This window comes from Platichthys flesus, chromosome 3, assembly GCF_949316205.1.
Source record: "Platichthys flesus chromosome 3, fPlaFle2.1, whole genome shotgun sequence".
Taxonomy (NCBI): domain Eukaryota; kingdom Metazoa; phylum Chordata; class Actinopteri; order Pleuronectiformes; family Pleuronectidae; genus Platichthys; species Platichthys flesus.
In genome coordinates, this window is record NC_084947.1 from 7,044,124 (window position 1) to 7,060,371 (window position 16,248).

The following is a 16,248-nucleotide window of genomic DNA, read 5'->3' on the forward strand; positions in this document are numbered from 1 at the left end:
AAAAACTTTCAAAGAAATGTTGCTCCAATTTGAATCAGTGTTTATTTTCATTGTATAACACATAAGTAGGGTTGTAAAGTGGTAAACATATAAAATAGCAGACGTACTCTATACTCAGTACTATCAGAATTGTTCTTATCTTATTTCCACCTCTGCAACCTGCAGTTTACTCATGTTTTCAGGAAACTAAAAGTCTGTTTCAGATTTTTCCAGAGGTAGAGTCTCATCTTCATCTGAAACAGACGGCAGCTCTGGGTTTAGGGTAACGATCACAGATTCATAGGTCAAGTCTGTTGTGGCAACATTTCAGAATGAAGAGCAACATGAGGGCTGTGTCAAAGCCCCTTGACATCAGAGATGATTACCACTGTGCCTCAGAGGCGTGACAAGGAAGAAACTGAGCACATGATGTGAAGTCTGCCGTCTGTTAAAATTAGACTGTTAATGGCTGAGTCACGCAGCCAACGCCCTCACCCTTAAAAACAAATTAACTAGAAGGGCATAAACCTACTAGTCCCATTGAATTAAATCAAGTGGCTCCAAATTTGACAGATTCAAAGGTAATAGTTCCTTAATTATTCTTGATCCCTGAGAGCCATACATTTGTAAAAGTGCAAAAAAATAAATCTCTACTCAATCTGTTTAGTAGTTTTTACATAATCCTTCTGAGAAACAAACAAACAAGGGGACAGGAGTGAAAACAACCTCATCTGTGGAGGTAAACCATGTGGATCTAAATATGTGTCCCCAGTGGATCATTCCTATTAACACATGTTCTTGTCTCATCACAATAGACACACAAAAACAATCAACAGAAATGTTTGTTCTAGGTTATTTTTTACTTTTACAACAGTTAAACATGGGACATTTAGCCTTTTTACATAATAATCTACAAAATGGCATAAAACATGTATTTAATTAGGTCAAATATACAAATAATGAGCTGAAAATGTAACATATGCAGAGTAGACTGTGAATCAGGAGGAAACAATTATTCTGTTATTATGGAATAGACTGGGAGATGGTGGTTATCAAATGAAGATTACAGCTGCTCTTAAACTCTGGTTCCTGAGGTAGATTTATTCAGATTACACAACTAATCTATTCATGTTCCACAGTTTGTTTGTGGACAATGTGTTTGCCAGAATACACAGATTCATCACCGTCACTAAAATCCTCCTCATCATCATCACTGCAATCATGAAAAATTTGTATAAAAAAAAAACACTGGACACATTAAAAGTGTGGGATATAATGCAGATAGTTATTCATTGAGTTCATTTACCTCACGACTTTGACAAATATCTACAGGAAGTGGTTTGGGAGTTCACCAGTGGCGCTGCAGATGGGAGCTTGGTGTCCCAGTGACACGTTGCTGAGGTGAGATGAGTCTGTGTGTGTGACTCAATAAAACCAACTGTCCACAGATTCTCGTAAATCAAGGGTCATATTTAATTCGAAACCAGGATCAGTTGTCTTCACTCTCAGGTCATGGGGTATCTTTGGTTAGGGTTCCTTGTCTGTTTTGTGAAACCTGCTGTCTCCATCTCTACACGACTGCCACCCAGTGGCCAATCAGCAGGGACATCAGGGAGCCAATCACAACGATGATGCTGTTGTAGATGGGGCCACTGGATGCTCCAACGTAGTACTCCATATCTCCAGAGCCCTCAGGGTCATAGCCAGGCCTGGGGCCATAGCCACCACCTCCGTATCGTGGGTACCCTCCATACCCTCCACCATACCCTCCTCCATACCCTCCACCATACCCTCCACCATATCCTCCTCCATACCCAGGGCGGCTCAAAGCAGATCCTATCATTGATCCTCCAATGGCGCCTACTGCAGCCGCCCCTGCTATTTTCCCTGCACTGGGACCACTGCTCTGCACTGGTCTGTAGGCCTGGCCACCACCACCGCCCCAGCCCCGGCTGGAGCCTCCTCTACCCCGGCCAAATCCGCCAAATCCGCCGCCTCCACGCCGGGCCTCAAAGCTGGGTAGAAGTGTGGCAAGGAGCATCAGGCACAGGGCCGCTGTGAGGGGCATCTTCTGAAGGACCAACATCACGGCTCTCTGTCAAAATAAGACAAAGGGGAAATCAATGGCAGGTGAATATGTCAGAGGGACTAATTGTCCTCTCTGGTGTTGGGTTTGCTTGGTTGCATGTTTTGAAATGATCAGCTGACTCTGGACAGTGATAGAAGACGTAGGTTTGAGCAGTTTAATGTATAAAGTGACTCATATTCTTAAGTTTATGAATGAAGTATTAACCACAGCTGTCAGCTCAGTGAAGGACTCAACAATGTATCTTAGTCAAACATAGAATTAAATGGACGCACTCAAGTGCAGCAGAAGCGCTCCAGTTAAGAGCTCCAGGGAAAGCACTTAATAATGTTCCACCACTGGTTCCCGGGCCACGCGGCGCTCCACACGTTAACTCACTGAGGAGATGTTCTCATTGCAGCTTTTGTTCCTGCTGCGTTGTATTTTTACTCCTCTGATAAATTTAGAGCAGAACAGATCACGGCTCCTAATCCAGCTTTGACAAACACATCTTACACAGGCGTCATCACTGCAGCTGACCTGGGATCAGATAGCTTTCATAATCTATAATGCCCTTTAATTGGGATCTGCTGTATTCAGACCTGCTGTTTGAGATAAACAGTTGTGTGCACTGAATAAATGTTTCAAAGAACTACTTTTATGAAGTGAATAAAATAAAATAGGAACCGAGGAAGTTAGAACCAACATAAAAGATACAAACGTAATATCACATCTTAGACATTAAGAAAAATATTTGTGCAATGCCATCAGCCATAATGTATGTGCCATTTACATTTGTATGCATATGAATAAATTAGTAATATAAATATAAGATATTACACTTTATGGTGTGACATACATGTACCCAATATGTAGAATATACAATGTAAACACTGTACAATAATACATATAAACTATTAAATGTAATACAAGGACAAATGTGTTAGATATAATATAACATTGGGAAATAATTTCGTTAAAAATAACAAATATTATAAATGTGTGACATTTGGGGAAATATTTTGCTCTGACCTTTCAAGGGACAGAATCGTTAGAGTATTTAGGTATTGATTAATTTAATTGAGTGCAATTTAAAAACAACAGCATTAGTCACTAATCACTTTTCAGATTAAAGTTGTACATTTTGTAAATGATGATTCGTTATTATAGATTAAAGTACACAATAGTTTATGAAGCAGTTAAACTGACTGCAAAGTACAAAATAAACATTAACATAATGAAATGTCATACATCGAAATAATCATGGGTTCGGCTTGTTTTCTATTATGTTTTAGATACTTCTGTTGTTACATGGTAAAAACTTAAATGCAGGACTCTTAATTTGAATACCTTTACTTAAATAAACAATTTATATATTCCCCCCCACAGACCTCAGTTTATTTCCAGTAAGCAGCATGACATCATTTTCTCTGCCGTCAACAAACTGTACTCTCTAATCTGCGTCCTCTTAAAAGATGAGTTAAGCTGTAATTACACTAGGTCACGTAGTTTGACAATAATCCAGTGACTCACGTCCAGCTACAGTAACTCAGAGAAAACCAAACTTTCGATTATGAGTTTGATTCACCTTGATTCACTCGGATCTGTTTCCCAGTAAAACCTGTGCTTTTCAAGAGGTGGGGCCTAATTTGTGCTGGAGTGGCTTTTGAAATAACCTCACATCCAAAATCAGGAGAAATCCACCAACACAAACAATAGAGGAATATAAGAGACACATTTTAAACCTGCTGGAAATCTCCAGAGAAATAAAACACAAATGTGAAGATAAGGCATATTAGAATGAGCGACCTCACCTGTTGAAGCAGAAGTGAAGCAGAAGTGAAGCAGATGAGCCTCGTTCACAAAGTGTCTGTGTTTGTGTGTCTTCAGCTCAGACTCCTGGGACTGTCTGTGGGGGGGGGGGGTTGTTCCAGGGACGGCCTGTTATCCTCCAGACAATCTCCATCAGGTGGAGTGGATCACTTAGACCCAGCCCTGCTCATTGGCTGAGTGCACAGTAAGCTGCTGCTGCAACGGCAACATCACACTTAAATACCTGTGTGTATGTTTGTGTGTTTCTAATTTTGTCTTGTTTTATATAACCCCTTCCCGCTTGGCACGACGTAACACAAAGCTTCGACTGTGACAAATGTTTAATCTCCTCTGTCGGGGGAAATCATTTCATTCCATCATTTTAAATTCAAAGCAGATATGAACATCATTATGTAAAAAGCGTTTCACCCACTGACCTGAGCGAGAAGATCACAGACGTGCAAGTGCATCTTTTCTCAAGATAACTTTTTGTAGTTTTTTTATTAAATAACAATTGTACAAAAAAAACACTACATTTTCTACATAGTGGCTTGACCTCGGAACATTTGAAAGGCGGACGTTTCTTCATTAATTTGTAAAAGTCACAATACAAAAGCAGGCAAGTCTTGAGAGTCACTAAAAATATAACATGCACACTCTCAGAAGCGGGCGCACACACACACACACGCATGATGACATGGTCCACTGTTTGCCTTAAGAAGGGATTTGATGTTGGAAACACTCAACCAACGCACAGAGAAAAGCAGTCTCATGCAAAGCTCAGTCACTCGTACATTTAAAAACATTCTCCATTTTAAGATCGTCACTATAATTCACAGTCTTGTGTGATTTCACCCTTTCTTTGTGCTTTTTGTGTCGTTCTCATGAAGCAGATTGATGAAACCACCTGTGAATATTATTAACATGTTCTTTTCACAACCAGGCTCCTGTTTCAACACCTCTGAGGATTCACTGTTTAAGAATTTTATTTTACTGTGCTGGAAATAACATTTATTAATTTAAGGCAGTAAAGTTTGGGGAGGAAAAACCCGACCAGCCAGAAAACACAGAGGCTCAAAAGAGTTATAGAATTATTACAAGATTATTTCTTCTTTAAAGAATCAGTTTGACTTTTTGGAAAATGTGCACATTTGATTTCTTGGAGTGAGTTTGATTAAATGACTGGTAGCACTCTTGTGTCTGTATAGAACATGTGAAGCTACATATCCAGGAGTTAACTTTGATAGCTTAGTTTGAAAAAAAGGTAAACTAATCCACCAACCAGCACTTTTAATAGTTCTCTGATCTTGACATGATATTGTGCTTGTTTAATCAACACAAGAATCAAGGTGTAAAAAAAGATGCTTCTCCATGTTAAAGCCGGTAACATCCTTTTATACACTTTGGTTTTTGTACAGAGGTGCTGGCAGGTGGCTTTCTTTCCCTTTGGACGTGTCTCCCCTTGTTTCTCATCTCTCAAATGACGGCTGAAGCTTGAATTATTTTCTTTGAGTAATAAATTAAAAAAAACAAAAAAAACTGTATGTTTCAACTTAAAATGATACAAATCGGAGATGTCGGAGCTATAAACCATAATCTACAGAGGGGAGGGAACATGCTTGTTTGGTGCAGATCACATCTTCATCTTCTTTTCATTTTATCAACTGAAGTAAGTACCAGTATTCTCAGATATGTGTAAACAAGAAAAACGAATGCCTGTTTTTCCCAGAAAGCCGAACGATTCCTTTAACAATCAAACACCGTAAACACTCCTGCCTACACATAGCAATTGTACTGGTGTAACCATCAGACCAATGTTTACAACATATTGGCTCACATGGTCTTTTAATCGTCCCTGCAGTAAAACTATCAGCTGCAGGTGAAATGGAAAGGGTCTAGAAATCCCTTCAATCACAATATTGAACACGTTCTCAAACAGCAAGGAGCATAAGGGCACCGGGTACGACTCGGGACTGGACGCTGCTTTGAGGACATGAACTTGTGCTCGTGGTCACGTCAGTTTCACATCGACTGAATCTGAATGTTCTGGCTGCAGCGTGGCCTCGATCGAACCCCCAGTGATTCCCTTCCGTCTCGCACATCACACCAACTTGATCCTATCTTTATCAAACTGTGTCTTTGTGCTCGGAGAAACCTTTAAAACAGGCACTTTGCTAAGACTGCATAATGGGAGGTTTGTGCTTAGAATTGATTTCGGGGGGGATCAGCTTTCAGACTGTGGTCACATTTTAGGCCGATCCTGCAAAGTACTTTTACTGCGAAGACACTAACTTTACTCAGAGGAAGAGGAGTGTGACGGCCGAGAGGAAGAAAAGCGGAGAAATAAAACTGGTCGGATCGGAATCAAGAGACTCTACGAGGCTGCGTGAGTCCTCATGACTCTCAGGACTGTTGCTGAGTTGGTCACAGTTAACATGCGCACAACACGGCATGTCGGAGTGTTGTCAGCGAGCTGAATGACTCCACGCAGAGGCTGGAACTCTGAGGAGCGGATCCATCGCTCAGGGTCGAACATTGATTTCTTGTCACGTGATTCGTGGTCACAGCTGAGCGGAGGATACTGAACTCTGGGAAATGTTTGTGATGGTTTGATGTGCGGGGGGGGGGGGGGGGGGGAGTCGTCACCGCGAGCCGATCACATGCACGTCGCCCCCTCTGGAGGACAACGGAGCTGCTTCTCTAGTACACAACGCAGGTAGTTATATCTGCAAGTGGAAGCAGAAGAGGACAAACAGGCAGAGACAAAAAAGTCAGAGTCAGTGAAGCTACACTCAAGGATATTTATATTGAGCTAATAACAGATGTTGGACAGGATGACGTTGTGGTCATTACAGACAAAACAGAAACAACAAGACACAAGAAGATGTGGTGTGGTTGGATGTTTAGGTTCTTGTACCTTCTCCTGAGTTTCTGCACCTCCCGATCCTCCTCCTCCTTCAGCTTGGTGATGAAACTCTTCAGGACAGGCATCTCAAACTTTATATACTGCGCCACCTGGTGGACAAGAGGAGCATGTCATGACAAAAGAGACAAAACTGAGTAAACATGTGCTGGAGACACAGAGGCAACATCTGGATCTCTGTTTGTCCCCTTTAAGGTAGAAGTGAAGGTGTTGATTTACATCATACGTGACTTCTTCCCCCAGGTCTGCTTCCATGAGGAAGACTTTGCAGACCTGCTCGCATGGACCCTGCATCACCCTCAGCACCAGAGGATAGTCACTGCGCTTCAGCTTCATGCGCTCTGAGAGAAATCAAAGAAATCCGGTATGAAGGGCCACTGCATCGTAAGATCACCAATAATAAACCAAGTGAGTAAGTCCCGCTCACCTCCACTGGTGTGGACAAGGTAGAGCGCGAAGTCATCGGGGCTGTTTTCAATTTTAAACTTGTTGAGGAGGACTCGCAGCACCTGAGGCGTCCTCATGCAGCTGTTGATGCGAACATTAGTCACTGAGCCAAAAGCAGGAGTAAACACTGCTGTCTGAGGAGAGGAAAAAAACAACACACTGAATGATTTATGAGCATTTATTTATGTACAGATACAGACGTGCATGAGTCATTGTGTATTAAGCCAAATCAATTAGTTCTTCACTTGTTATTTGGTAATTATACCCTCATTTAACAGCTGTAAGCAGCACATTAATATTTCAATAAATTATGACACTATAAAGAATTAGTTCGGTTTGTAAATCACCACAACTCCTCCTGTGGACACTCTAAAGTGAAGACTGGGGTTTAATCAGATAATGATACTTTAGGTTTCAACAGGAGAAGATAGAATCGCTGGTGAATACTGTGCATGAACAGCTTGTTAATAACAATTTATGAATTGTTTATGTATTCTGCTTATGTCTGCTCCACTGGGGCAAACCATCACCTTGTGGTTGTAGAAGTGTCCGTTGATGGAGAAGCGATGGCGTCGTATTTTCCTCTGGTCGCTCGGTGAGCGTCGCTGGCCTCGTCTCAGGACTCCGGCATCGCTCTTTGTTCGAAGGAGCTGGGCGGAGCTCTCGTTCTCCTCTGTCCAATCAACAATCAGGACTTTAGATCATCAGTTATTATTCAGTGTCCGTCTCAAGGTGTTGACTTTAAACTAATGACGTCCCAGTGATGACGGTTCCTTCGACAGTTTCGGTCGTGTTTGTATTTGCAATCTTAAAATCAGCTGTAATATCCCACACGACAGCATCTTAACGGCTGAGGCACGACACTCTATGGCCTTTTGCACTCGGTTGGCTAGCCGCTTAATTTTGCTGAACTGGAAGGACAACTTGCCCCCATCCTACACTCGATGGGTTAAGGAAGATTAAGGTTTTCCCTCAAGGGCTCTCTGAGGAAATTTGACAAAATCTGGAACCCCTTGTTGTTCATTATAGACTCATTAGATATTACACCTGAGGAGTCGGATATCTGAGCTCTGCTGACGTACCACTAAAACTTACATTCCAAAAATGTTCACTTTTCTTTAGTTAACTTTATTTTTGTTTCTTTTTCTCTTTTCTCTTTTTTCTTTTCCCTTCACCTAGAGACAGGTATGGTTGGGTGGGTGTGTGGGAGGAGGGCTGGGGGTGTGGGGTTAGTGTTAATTGTAAACATTTGGAAAAAGGTGAGCATTGTACAGTATCTCTTTTATGTCCTCATTTTGTATTGTCGATGCTCAATAAACATACTATAAAAAAAAACAGCTGTAACACTAAAATGTTGGATATCTACACACTGAATTAGGCCATATTGGTATTTCTAAAGCTGTGACTAGGACAGAATGATGGTAATTTAGTCGTAGGTTTTATGTTTTTATCCAAATTTATAGAACAGTACAGTACCAACTGTAAGTAACTTAACAACTCCTCTAGAGGCTTGAAAACAAACTCTGGTGAAACTAAAAATAAGGTTTAATTCTCCGCTCCCCAGAAGTTTCCATGATGATCACTGATCATCATGGAAACTTTATATATAAACACACCGTGACTGATCATTGATCAGTCACGGTGTGTTTATATAAAGCAGTGGAGAGTTAATTAGGGATGAGGCACAGAGTGTTTTAAAGCCAAGTTCATTTGATCTCATTGATCTTAATCCAACGTTTCTTTTTTTGTCGTAACAACTGATGAGACAACATAAAGTGACACACCCCCGATTAGTAATTCAGTTGTTTCATCTGTGCATACTTAGAACTGAGGTGTGATGTTGTTACAGCCATTTGGGTACGATACAAGATGTTTACTGTATTTACTTTACACCGTCAGTAAAGCCACTCACCGTCTGCCTCCTGTTCCATCTCCCCATTGTCCTCCGGTTCGTTGTCGGGTGGCGTCACCTCCAATGTGGGCGGGTCCTGCTCTAACAAATGTTCACCATCTGTGCTGCTGGGGGAACTTTAATTAGAAAACAAGAGAGAGCAGAGAAGTGAGAGACGGGCTGTAAAGGAAAAAGAGCCAAACTGTGAAGATGCAGCTGAAAATATTGATGAGAATGTTATTCAATTTAATAATAATTGGCCATACATGAAACAAAAGTGAGGGAGGTACTGTTGAGGAATCCCTACATTATTTAAAAATTACCCTTTTAGTTGATGATAAATCCTGCTAATTCAATTTTGGAGCGGAGAAAAACAATAAAATCTGGATCTGTTGTATTGGAATCTCATTAAGATATTAAGAATTTAAGATACATAAAATGTTAAAAAATATTGCTTCACATTAGAAAAACTAGACATAATCTATATCCGCCCTCATTGACCTTCAGCATCTCACTCTTTCCGCTCAGTGAGGTGTAACTGGATCTGTCCAGGCCTCTTACCCTTGACTGTCCAGATTACACCCAGAATGCCAGGATGTGGAGGAGGGGGGCGGTCGGATCCGCTCGTGGTCATCCTGCATCTGAAGCCTGATTGGTCGACGCAGGCCCCAAAAGATATTCAGCAGGCCCTCGACAATCAGCTCCTCCTCTTCCTGGTGTGAAAGCAGATAGAGGCCGTGATCAATGCACACATGCACATGCACAGACACACACACACACATATATATATATATATATATACTCACTTCTCTGTGTCGGAGCTGTAGATTTTGTCCATCATAGTAGAGATTGTACGTCTTCAGATGGGAGAGGACGGTTGCCCTGTAGACAGAGAGGCTGAGGTGTAAATTCTGTTTGAAGGAACTCGCTGCTCAGTTTGATCACATTTTAATAACATTGATCATTTATGTTAAGAAGTAGGTAAATTGTGGTTGGAGCAATTAATCCTTTTCAGGAAAAATTCGAAAATCCCTTCAAAACAAACGACCAAATGCATTTTAGTCTTAATTTGTATAATATCACAGTTTTGTCACTACTAAACCATCCCTATGGTTCTGTTTGCTGCCTGTTTGCAACCTGACTTTCAAACAACCTTGTGTTTTCGTAGCCAACTCATTAATGTTGGATACTGGTGCAAACTGGTACTGGTTGTTTTATATTGGCTTGAAAGCCTGTAGTTCTCAGGGGTGTAAAACAAAAAACATTGGCCCCAGCTGCTTAGGTCCCCTTAGTGGGCCCCCTCATGGAGTTTCCTTCTAATCTTTATTCAAGAGTGAGTTCTTCTACTCTTTATTTCACTTAAAGCTCTCTCTCCCTCAAACAGCACCTCTTCTCCTGTTCACTACTGTGTGTCTTCACTCAGATATACTGTCGCAGATCTTTAAATAAGTCTGTCCTCCACCTGCTTGTCTACACACGTGAAAGGTCTGCTCTTAGATTCCTGCTCTCGTTCTTTACAATGTTTTGTGAATTAACCTCGATGTCAAGTTGCAGGATTTGTGGAGGCTCTACCTCATGCTGGTAAATTAGTTCCAGTGACTTATACCCCTGCACAAGTATTAACATAGTATAACTACTACAGTCGAGTAAAATCAATAAATTCATGTTTGCTTGGACATAAATAAACACGTTTTAAAACAAGTGAGATGATTTTAAATTAGTTTCTACAGTTTTAAACATGTGTTTACAGGTGTTACATGTGTTCATATGACAAACAGCCTGGTAATTAATCCTTACTTGCTGATGAACTTGTTCTCTCCAATCTGAACCCCGTCCTGTGCGTCATTCATTTTCAGCGAGCATGAGAGGAGCTGAGAGACAAAGACGCGACACAGAGAGTTAATCACTTTCATCCGTCTGATTCAGTCTCATGACTCCTCATGACCAGCACAGACGCAGAGAGAGCAACAGGGAGAGGAGCAAAGGGGCTGCAGGAAGAGGAGGAGGAAGAGGAGGAGGAAGAGGAGGAGGAGGTAAAGCTCCAGACAGCAAAACACAAACAGCAGCAGATCATATCTACTTTCCTGTCAACAATTTCCTTCAAGATACAGACAGCTGATATTAAACTACCGCTATGTTTCTGGTGTGATGGACTCAGACGGCTGCTGTCCTCAATTTACTTAATATAATAGTCTTAACTCTTTTATTTATGTCTTCCTCTCTCGGTCACACAAAAACACTCAGATACACAAAACACACACACATGCAGCTGTTATTAATGGCACGTTGCCAACCTCCCCCTTTGCCAAGTGTGTGTGTGCGTGTGTGTGTAGGGCAGAAGCCTCCTGAAAGAGATGCACAGTTGTAGGACACATGGGCCACCTGCTGCACCAAATCACTTCTGATTCTACCCCACCTTTCCCAACCAATGTCAGCCTAGATTAGCTCCACCCCCCAGCTATGAATCATTGATCCTAATAAGTCTGACTGATCCTCTGCCAACATGATGCTCATATTTTTGAAATGTCTTAAGCTTGCAACTTAAAGTTTCTTGCCATTATAAACTCATTCTTCCCTTATAAGATAAAGTGGCAGACTTCTCCAGGTTGTGCAATCCTTCGTCAATCATAATCGTTAAATCATTTCCACGCAGTAGTTGAATTAACTCCTCACAGTAAGTAACTCTGAGCTCAACATCAGTGCCTTCTTTATGCTCCTTGTGTTCGATCAGACACCTCATTCATAATGTATGGAAATAGATTGAGGAGGAAATCAATGGCTGCTACGAACAGTGAACGAGACATGAACGTTTCTAAGAAACAGAAAGGTTTGTGGTTGTGGCCTAAGACACCCACTGGTGCTGACCTGTAAGTTTTGACTCCATATTATTCTGTAATAACACAGTCAGCAACTCTACAACCACTAACAACACATCGGTGACTGTCTGCAGCAGGAGGAGCAGGGATCTTACCGTGGTGAGGACGGAGGTACGTTGAGTCACCAGAGAGATGGAGCTGGAGATGTGGAGAGAGAGAGAAATCAGACGATCAGACACTGTCCTCGGCAGTTGTTCCCCTGGTGTGGATTTCAGGCGTCCACCAGGCCTCCTTTCTTGTGAGTGTGACGGCGAGCAGACAAGGAAGCGGTGGGGGCGTTTAAAGGAAGTGCTCCCCTTCCGTTAAATCGCTTCCTCATTTGCTCAGTCAGTCACACAGGAAACTGACAGTCGCCCTCACACGGCACAAAACTTCCTCAATTCAAGCAGCACAGATGAGTTATCATGCGCACGCACAGAGTTGTAATACTGCACATGAGCACGCGTGGAGAATCTGCTAAGACCCTTACACACATCACAGCCGAGTCTATACAAAGATGCTGATAAATAAGCGAAGGCTGTCAATCTCTGAAACAAAGTGAGCTCAGTTGTTGTGAAACTAATTAAATATTAAACACCAATCAGCCCAGCCCCCTGCAGGCTCTATTAATATTTCAGCAACTATTTTATGCCTGTAAAGCTCTGAACAGTCACCGCTGACCTACACAAAGGAAATCATTAGCCTTTAATAGTGTGGTCGTGGTCAAGGGCATTCAAGTTCACAGTCTCATTAACAGGTGAGGCCTGCGCTGGTGTGACACTGACAGTTCGGCCGCCTGTTCTCTGACAAGGCAACCGAATGATCTGACTGATAGAATGGAGCCTTCGGAAACAAAGATGGATTCAAACAGTCCACCTCTAAAGCTGTGTCTCGACTGTCAGTCAACATAGAGTACAACTCACATATTCAGGGTTTGGAACGATTGTATTTATGACTTTATATCCACAGGGGATTTTAATGGTTTTATTTAGATCAAGACCTCAGAGTTTTTAAAACCCCAGTAAGCCACTGGGAGACTTGTCTGATGATGTGATATGACACTAGATGTTAGCTGGGGGTTTGTGTTTATTGTAACGCTGTGACAAAGCCTCGTCTTTCCCAGACTGTGACGGCTACGTGACATTTAGGTTGGACCAGAATTACCTTTTAAATTACTGTTTCTTAAAGTATATGTATCAAGATATGTGAGCAAGTTTAAGAAATGCAGTCAAAAAACATAATTTAACACACAAATCAGTCCCTTAAATCAGCCTGATTTTATTCATCAAGACCCATGAATTATTCCCTGTGAAATTATTGAAAACACCAAAGCTGCTCTACTCACAATGGTTAAGAAAACAAGAAGCAGGAACTGTCCTACTGACGTGTAAGCAACAATATAAGGAATCAAATGAAGCCAAGCGTTGATACTCTTAAGCTAAAACTTAATTTACAGATTTCTTTATGAATCTCATAAACCTGTGAATGTAAGGCCAAATAATGTGTATATATATATATATATATATATATATATACCTTGATATTCTGAAACCAATGAGAACTGCTCTCTGTTGCAATCGTCTCTGTGGGAATGATCTTTACGACATGAAGCCGTCTTGGATTTTAGTTTAGCAGCCGTCAGCAGAATCTAAAGGAAGCCAGACGGATCCACAGACTCCCCTGTGCCTCGTTACAAGATCAGCCAATCACTCGCCTCCATCTTGCCCTCTATCTCTGCATCTTTATATTCCCCTTCATCTGCTCCGTTGTTTCCTCACCACGTGGATCGGTGAATTCTTTCCTCTTTGCCTGATCTTCAGCTCTCTCCTCCGTCTCCTTCACTCGCCCTTGTGAGGCCATCCACCAACATGCTATTAAAACTCATGACCACAACTTCCTGACTTTACTCCACCACCCCTCCCTTCCACTCTCTCTCTCTCTCTCTCTCTCTTTCAGTGACACACATGCAAGCTTGTGTTCTGCCCCCCCGCCCTGTTTGCCTGTGAACCCTCCTCTGTTAATGTCTTTGCCGGAGACAGATGATGAATAGCTCCTCTCCTCCTCCTGTTCACATTCAAACCCTCCACCAGCTCCATCTCCTCGTCTTTAGCCTCCGCTCTACCACCGCCGTCGCTCTATTGTCAGCATAGTCATAGCAACCCCAAAAACATCTGAGGATCAGCAACTGAGCCAAAAATAGTTCATGTGTATTTGTCTCTCCTGCTCATACTCAGGTTGTCGAACATGTCGCCAGGCTGCATCTAGATCTAAATATGGCTTCCAAGTTCTCCAGATCCAGCTGAAGCTGCTGCTGCCTCTTATCTGTGGACTCGTTTCCATGACTATTGAATCTCTCAAGCAAAACTGTCCAAAAATCCAATGACTGAAGTTTTATAAATAGATATATATACACGTTTTGGTTTTCTTAGCTGAATATCTAGAGGTTTATTATTGTGCATGGGACAATGGGCTCTATTTCGGCTACCTGATCAAACCATCAACTGAGAACATGATTAGTTTATTAACTGATTTGGATAAGAACTAGAATGGCATTAAAAGAATAAAAAACAGTCCCCTTGTGAAACCACATTTTAAAATCCCTAAATTCAGGTTTTTTAATTTGGATCTGCACCAAATTCCACCGACTCCTCAAAATCAGTCCCTTGAACAATTCATCTAGATGCAAGAATCTCAGAGGAAAACGGTGTAAATGTTTAAAAATCTCACATTGTCCAAGAAAGTGGAAAAACTAAAATCCTGGATTTGCCCCTTGAGCTGGATCCACTCCGATATTTAATGGTTTCCTCTCTGACCCATATCACATCCAAGTTACGTGATAATCCATCTGGTTGTTTGTTTGCATAACAAACAACCAGATGAAAACCTCCTCAGCAGTTAGTTAAGTTGGTAGTTGACCCAGTTGACTAGCATCATCTGTGAGAAATTAAAGCTAGTTCACTGGGTTCACGCATGTTAAACCAATGCAGTCCGGTACAACAGCTGTGCAACAAATCAAAATGGGTAAAAGAGGAGCTCATTAAATTTGACATGGACCTGAACAAAGGGGCGAATGAAGGGTTTTTAAAATTCTCTTTCTTTAACATTCCCAAGATAGACTGGTTTCTTTCACACATGTTCACCTATTGGCCAATAATTCATAGATCTCGATGAAAAGAATCTGGTCATTTGTTGAGGCTTGGTTGAGTTTAAGGAGAATGTTGGGCCCTGAGAGGAGAGGATGTTTTCATTGGCATCGGGTTAGTTTGTTTATTTGTTAGCAATTAAATTCACTTGCTGAATGAAATCAGACATATTTAGGGAACTGGTGTGTTCAGTTTGGATAGACTCTAATGTGCAGGAAACATTACACCCTCCACGAACATGGGATTTACAGAACTACAATACTTCCAGCTGAGTGGATCGAATTACAGGCCAAAACATTGGGTATTGACTTTTTAGTCATAGGGTCTGTCCTCCCTCTGTCTGTCTGTGATCAGATCTACTGCTCGTTATGTAACGTGTTCGACTCAAACACAGCCACAGACCGTCAGTCACACACCAAATGATGCGATCATCTCTCATGTTGTGCTCATGGATCCTCACATGAAGTGACGTGGAGCGCGTCTACTACATGTATGTCAACTACACATGCATGTGTCATATCGAACATTGAGCCCAGTCCGTGTAAATATTAATCAGATGATATATTTTTTTCGGGGTGTCAGGAGGTTTTAGTCTTTTTCGGTTTCAACACTCAGGACATCAAACTACACCCAGTCCACATCATCACGATCACACTCACTGAGCTACAGCGACGCTCCGCACGGATTCCTGCCGACTTTCGGGGCTCCTCTGCGGGGCTTCACCCAACCCAGGGACGCGGGCTCTGCGGTTCTCCTCCTCGGTGTCTCTCCTCTTCCTACCCGGTCCTTCGCATCAAGTTCTCCGGTCACATTAACTCCTCTTCACCGTTCCTCTCCGCTGGAAACAATCGGCCGGGCGCGTGTTCGTCCCCTCGCGAGCTGAGAAGAATCCGGGAGGAGAGCGCGAGACGAACATCTGTTGTCGCGCGTGAGCTCGACGCACGGCGGCGTCGCGGAAGGGGTGGGGGGGCGGAGGAGAGACTGGGGACTGAGGGGGGGGTGGATGGCCGAGAGCCAATCAGATAGCGACCCCGACGCCCCTTTGTTCACACTGAATGAAAACATGACAATAGAAGAGCCGGAGAGTACTACGACTCTAGTACTTATACACAATGACCCTAGTACTTATACTT

General features: G+C 42.2%; 2 protein-coding genes across 4 annotated transcripts; both read right to left on the reverse strand.

Moving 5' to 3' along the window:
- Positions 1–23: 23 nt before the first annotated feature.
- LOC133939940 (acanthoscurrin-1-like) lies at positions 24–3,995 on the reverse strand. The gene is made up of 2 exons (XM_062381604.1): positions 3,859–3,995; positions 24–2,074 (listed from the first exon to the last, which is right to left on the reverse strand). The coding sequence occupies exon 2, from the start codon at positions 2,063–2,065 to the stop codon at positions 1,550–1,552; it is 516 nt and encodes a 171-aa protein (XP_062237588.1). The 5' UTR covers positions 2,066–2,074; positions 3,859–3,995; the 3' UTR covers positions 24–1,549.
- Positions 3,996–4,327: 332 nt separating this feature from the next.
- Positions 4,328–16,022, reverse strand: rassf2b (Ras association domain family member 2b). Of its 3 annotated transcripts, none has more exons than XM_062381605.1 (11): positions 15,775–16,022; positions 12,089–12,131; positions 10,915–10,988; positions 9,924–9,999; positions 9,679–9,830; positions 9,139–9,254; positions 7,757–7,899; positions 7,207–7,360; positions 6,999–7,120; positions 6,774–6,871; positions 4,328–6,582 (listed from the first exon to the last, which is right to left on the reverse strand). In XM_062381605.1, exons 3-11 carry the CDS (start codon positions 10,965–10,967, stop codon positions 6,513–6,515), a joined length of 984 nt encoding a protein of 327 aa, XP_062237589.1. In that variant the 5' UTR covers positions 10,968–10,988; positions 12,089–12,131; positions 15,775–16,022; the 3' UTR covers positions 4,328–6,512. The 3 variants fall into 3 exon arrangements, with proteins under 3 accessions (XP_062237589.1, XP_062237590.1, XP_062237591.1); XM_062381606.1 differs by lacking the exon at positions 15,775–16,022 and adding an exon at positions 13,751–13,880; XM_062381607.1 differs by lacking the exon at positions 15,775–16,022 and adding an exon at positions 13,509–13,738.
- Positions 16,023–16,248: the final 226 nt, after the last annotated feature.

Coding starts and splice junctions, on each gene's coding strand:
- rassf2b (XM_062381605.1), bottom strand. CDS start 10,967: ATGAATGACGCACAGGACGGGGTTCAGATTGGAGAGAACAAGTTCATC. Junction 7,361..7,756: donor GACACTTCTACAACCACAAG/GTGATGGTTTGC, acceptor TCCTCTCCTCAG/ACAGCAGTGTTTACTCCTGC. Junction 7,121..7,206: donor CCTTGTCCACACCAGTGGAG/GTGAGCGGGACT, acceptor GATTTCTCTCAG/AGCGCATGAAGCTGAAGCGC.
- LOC133939940 (XM_062381604.1), bottom strand. CDS start 2,065: ATGTTGGTCCTTCAGAAGATGCCCCTCACAGCGGCCCTGTGCCTGATG.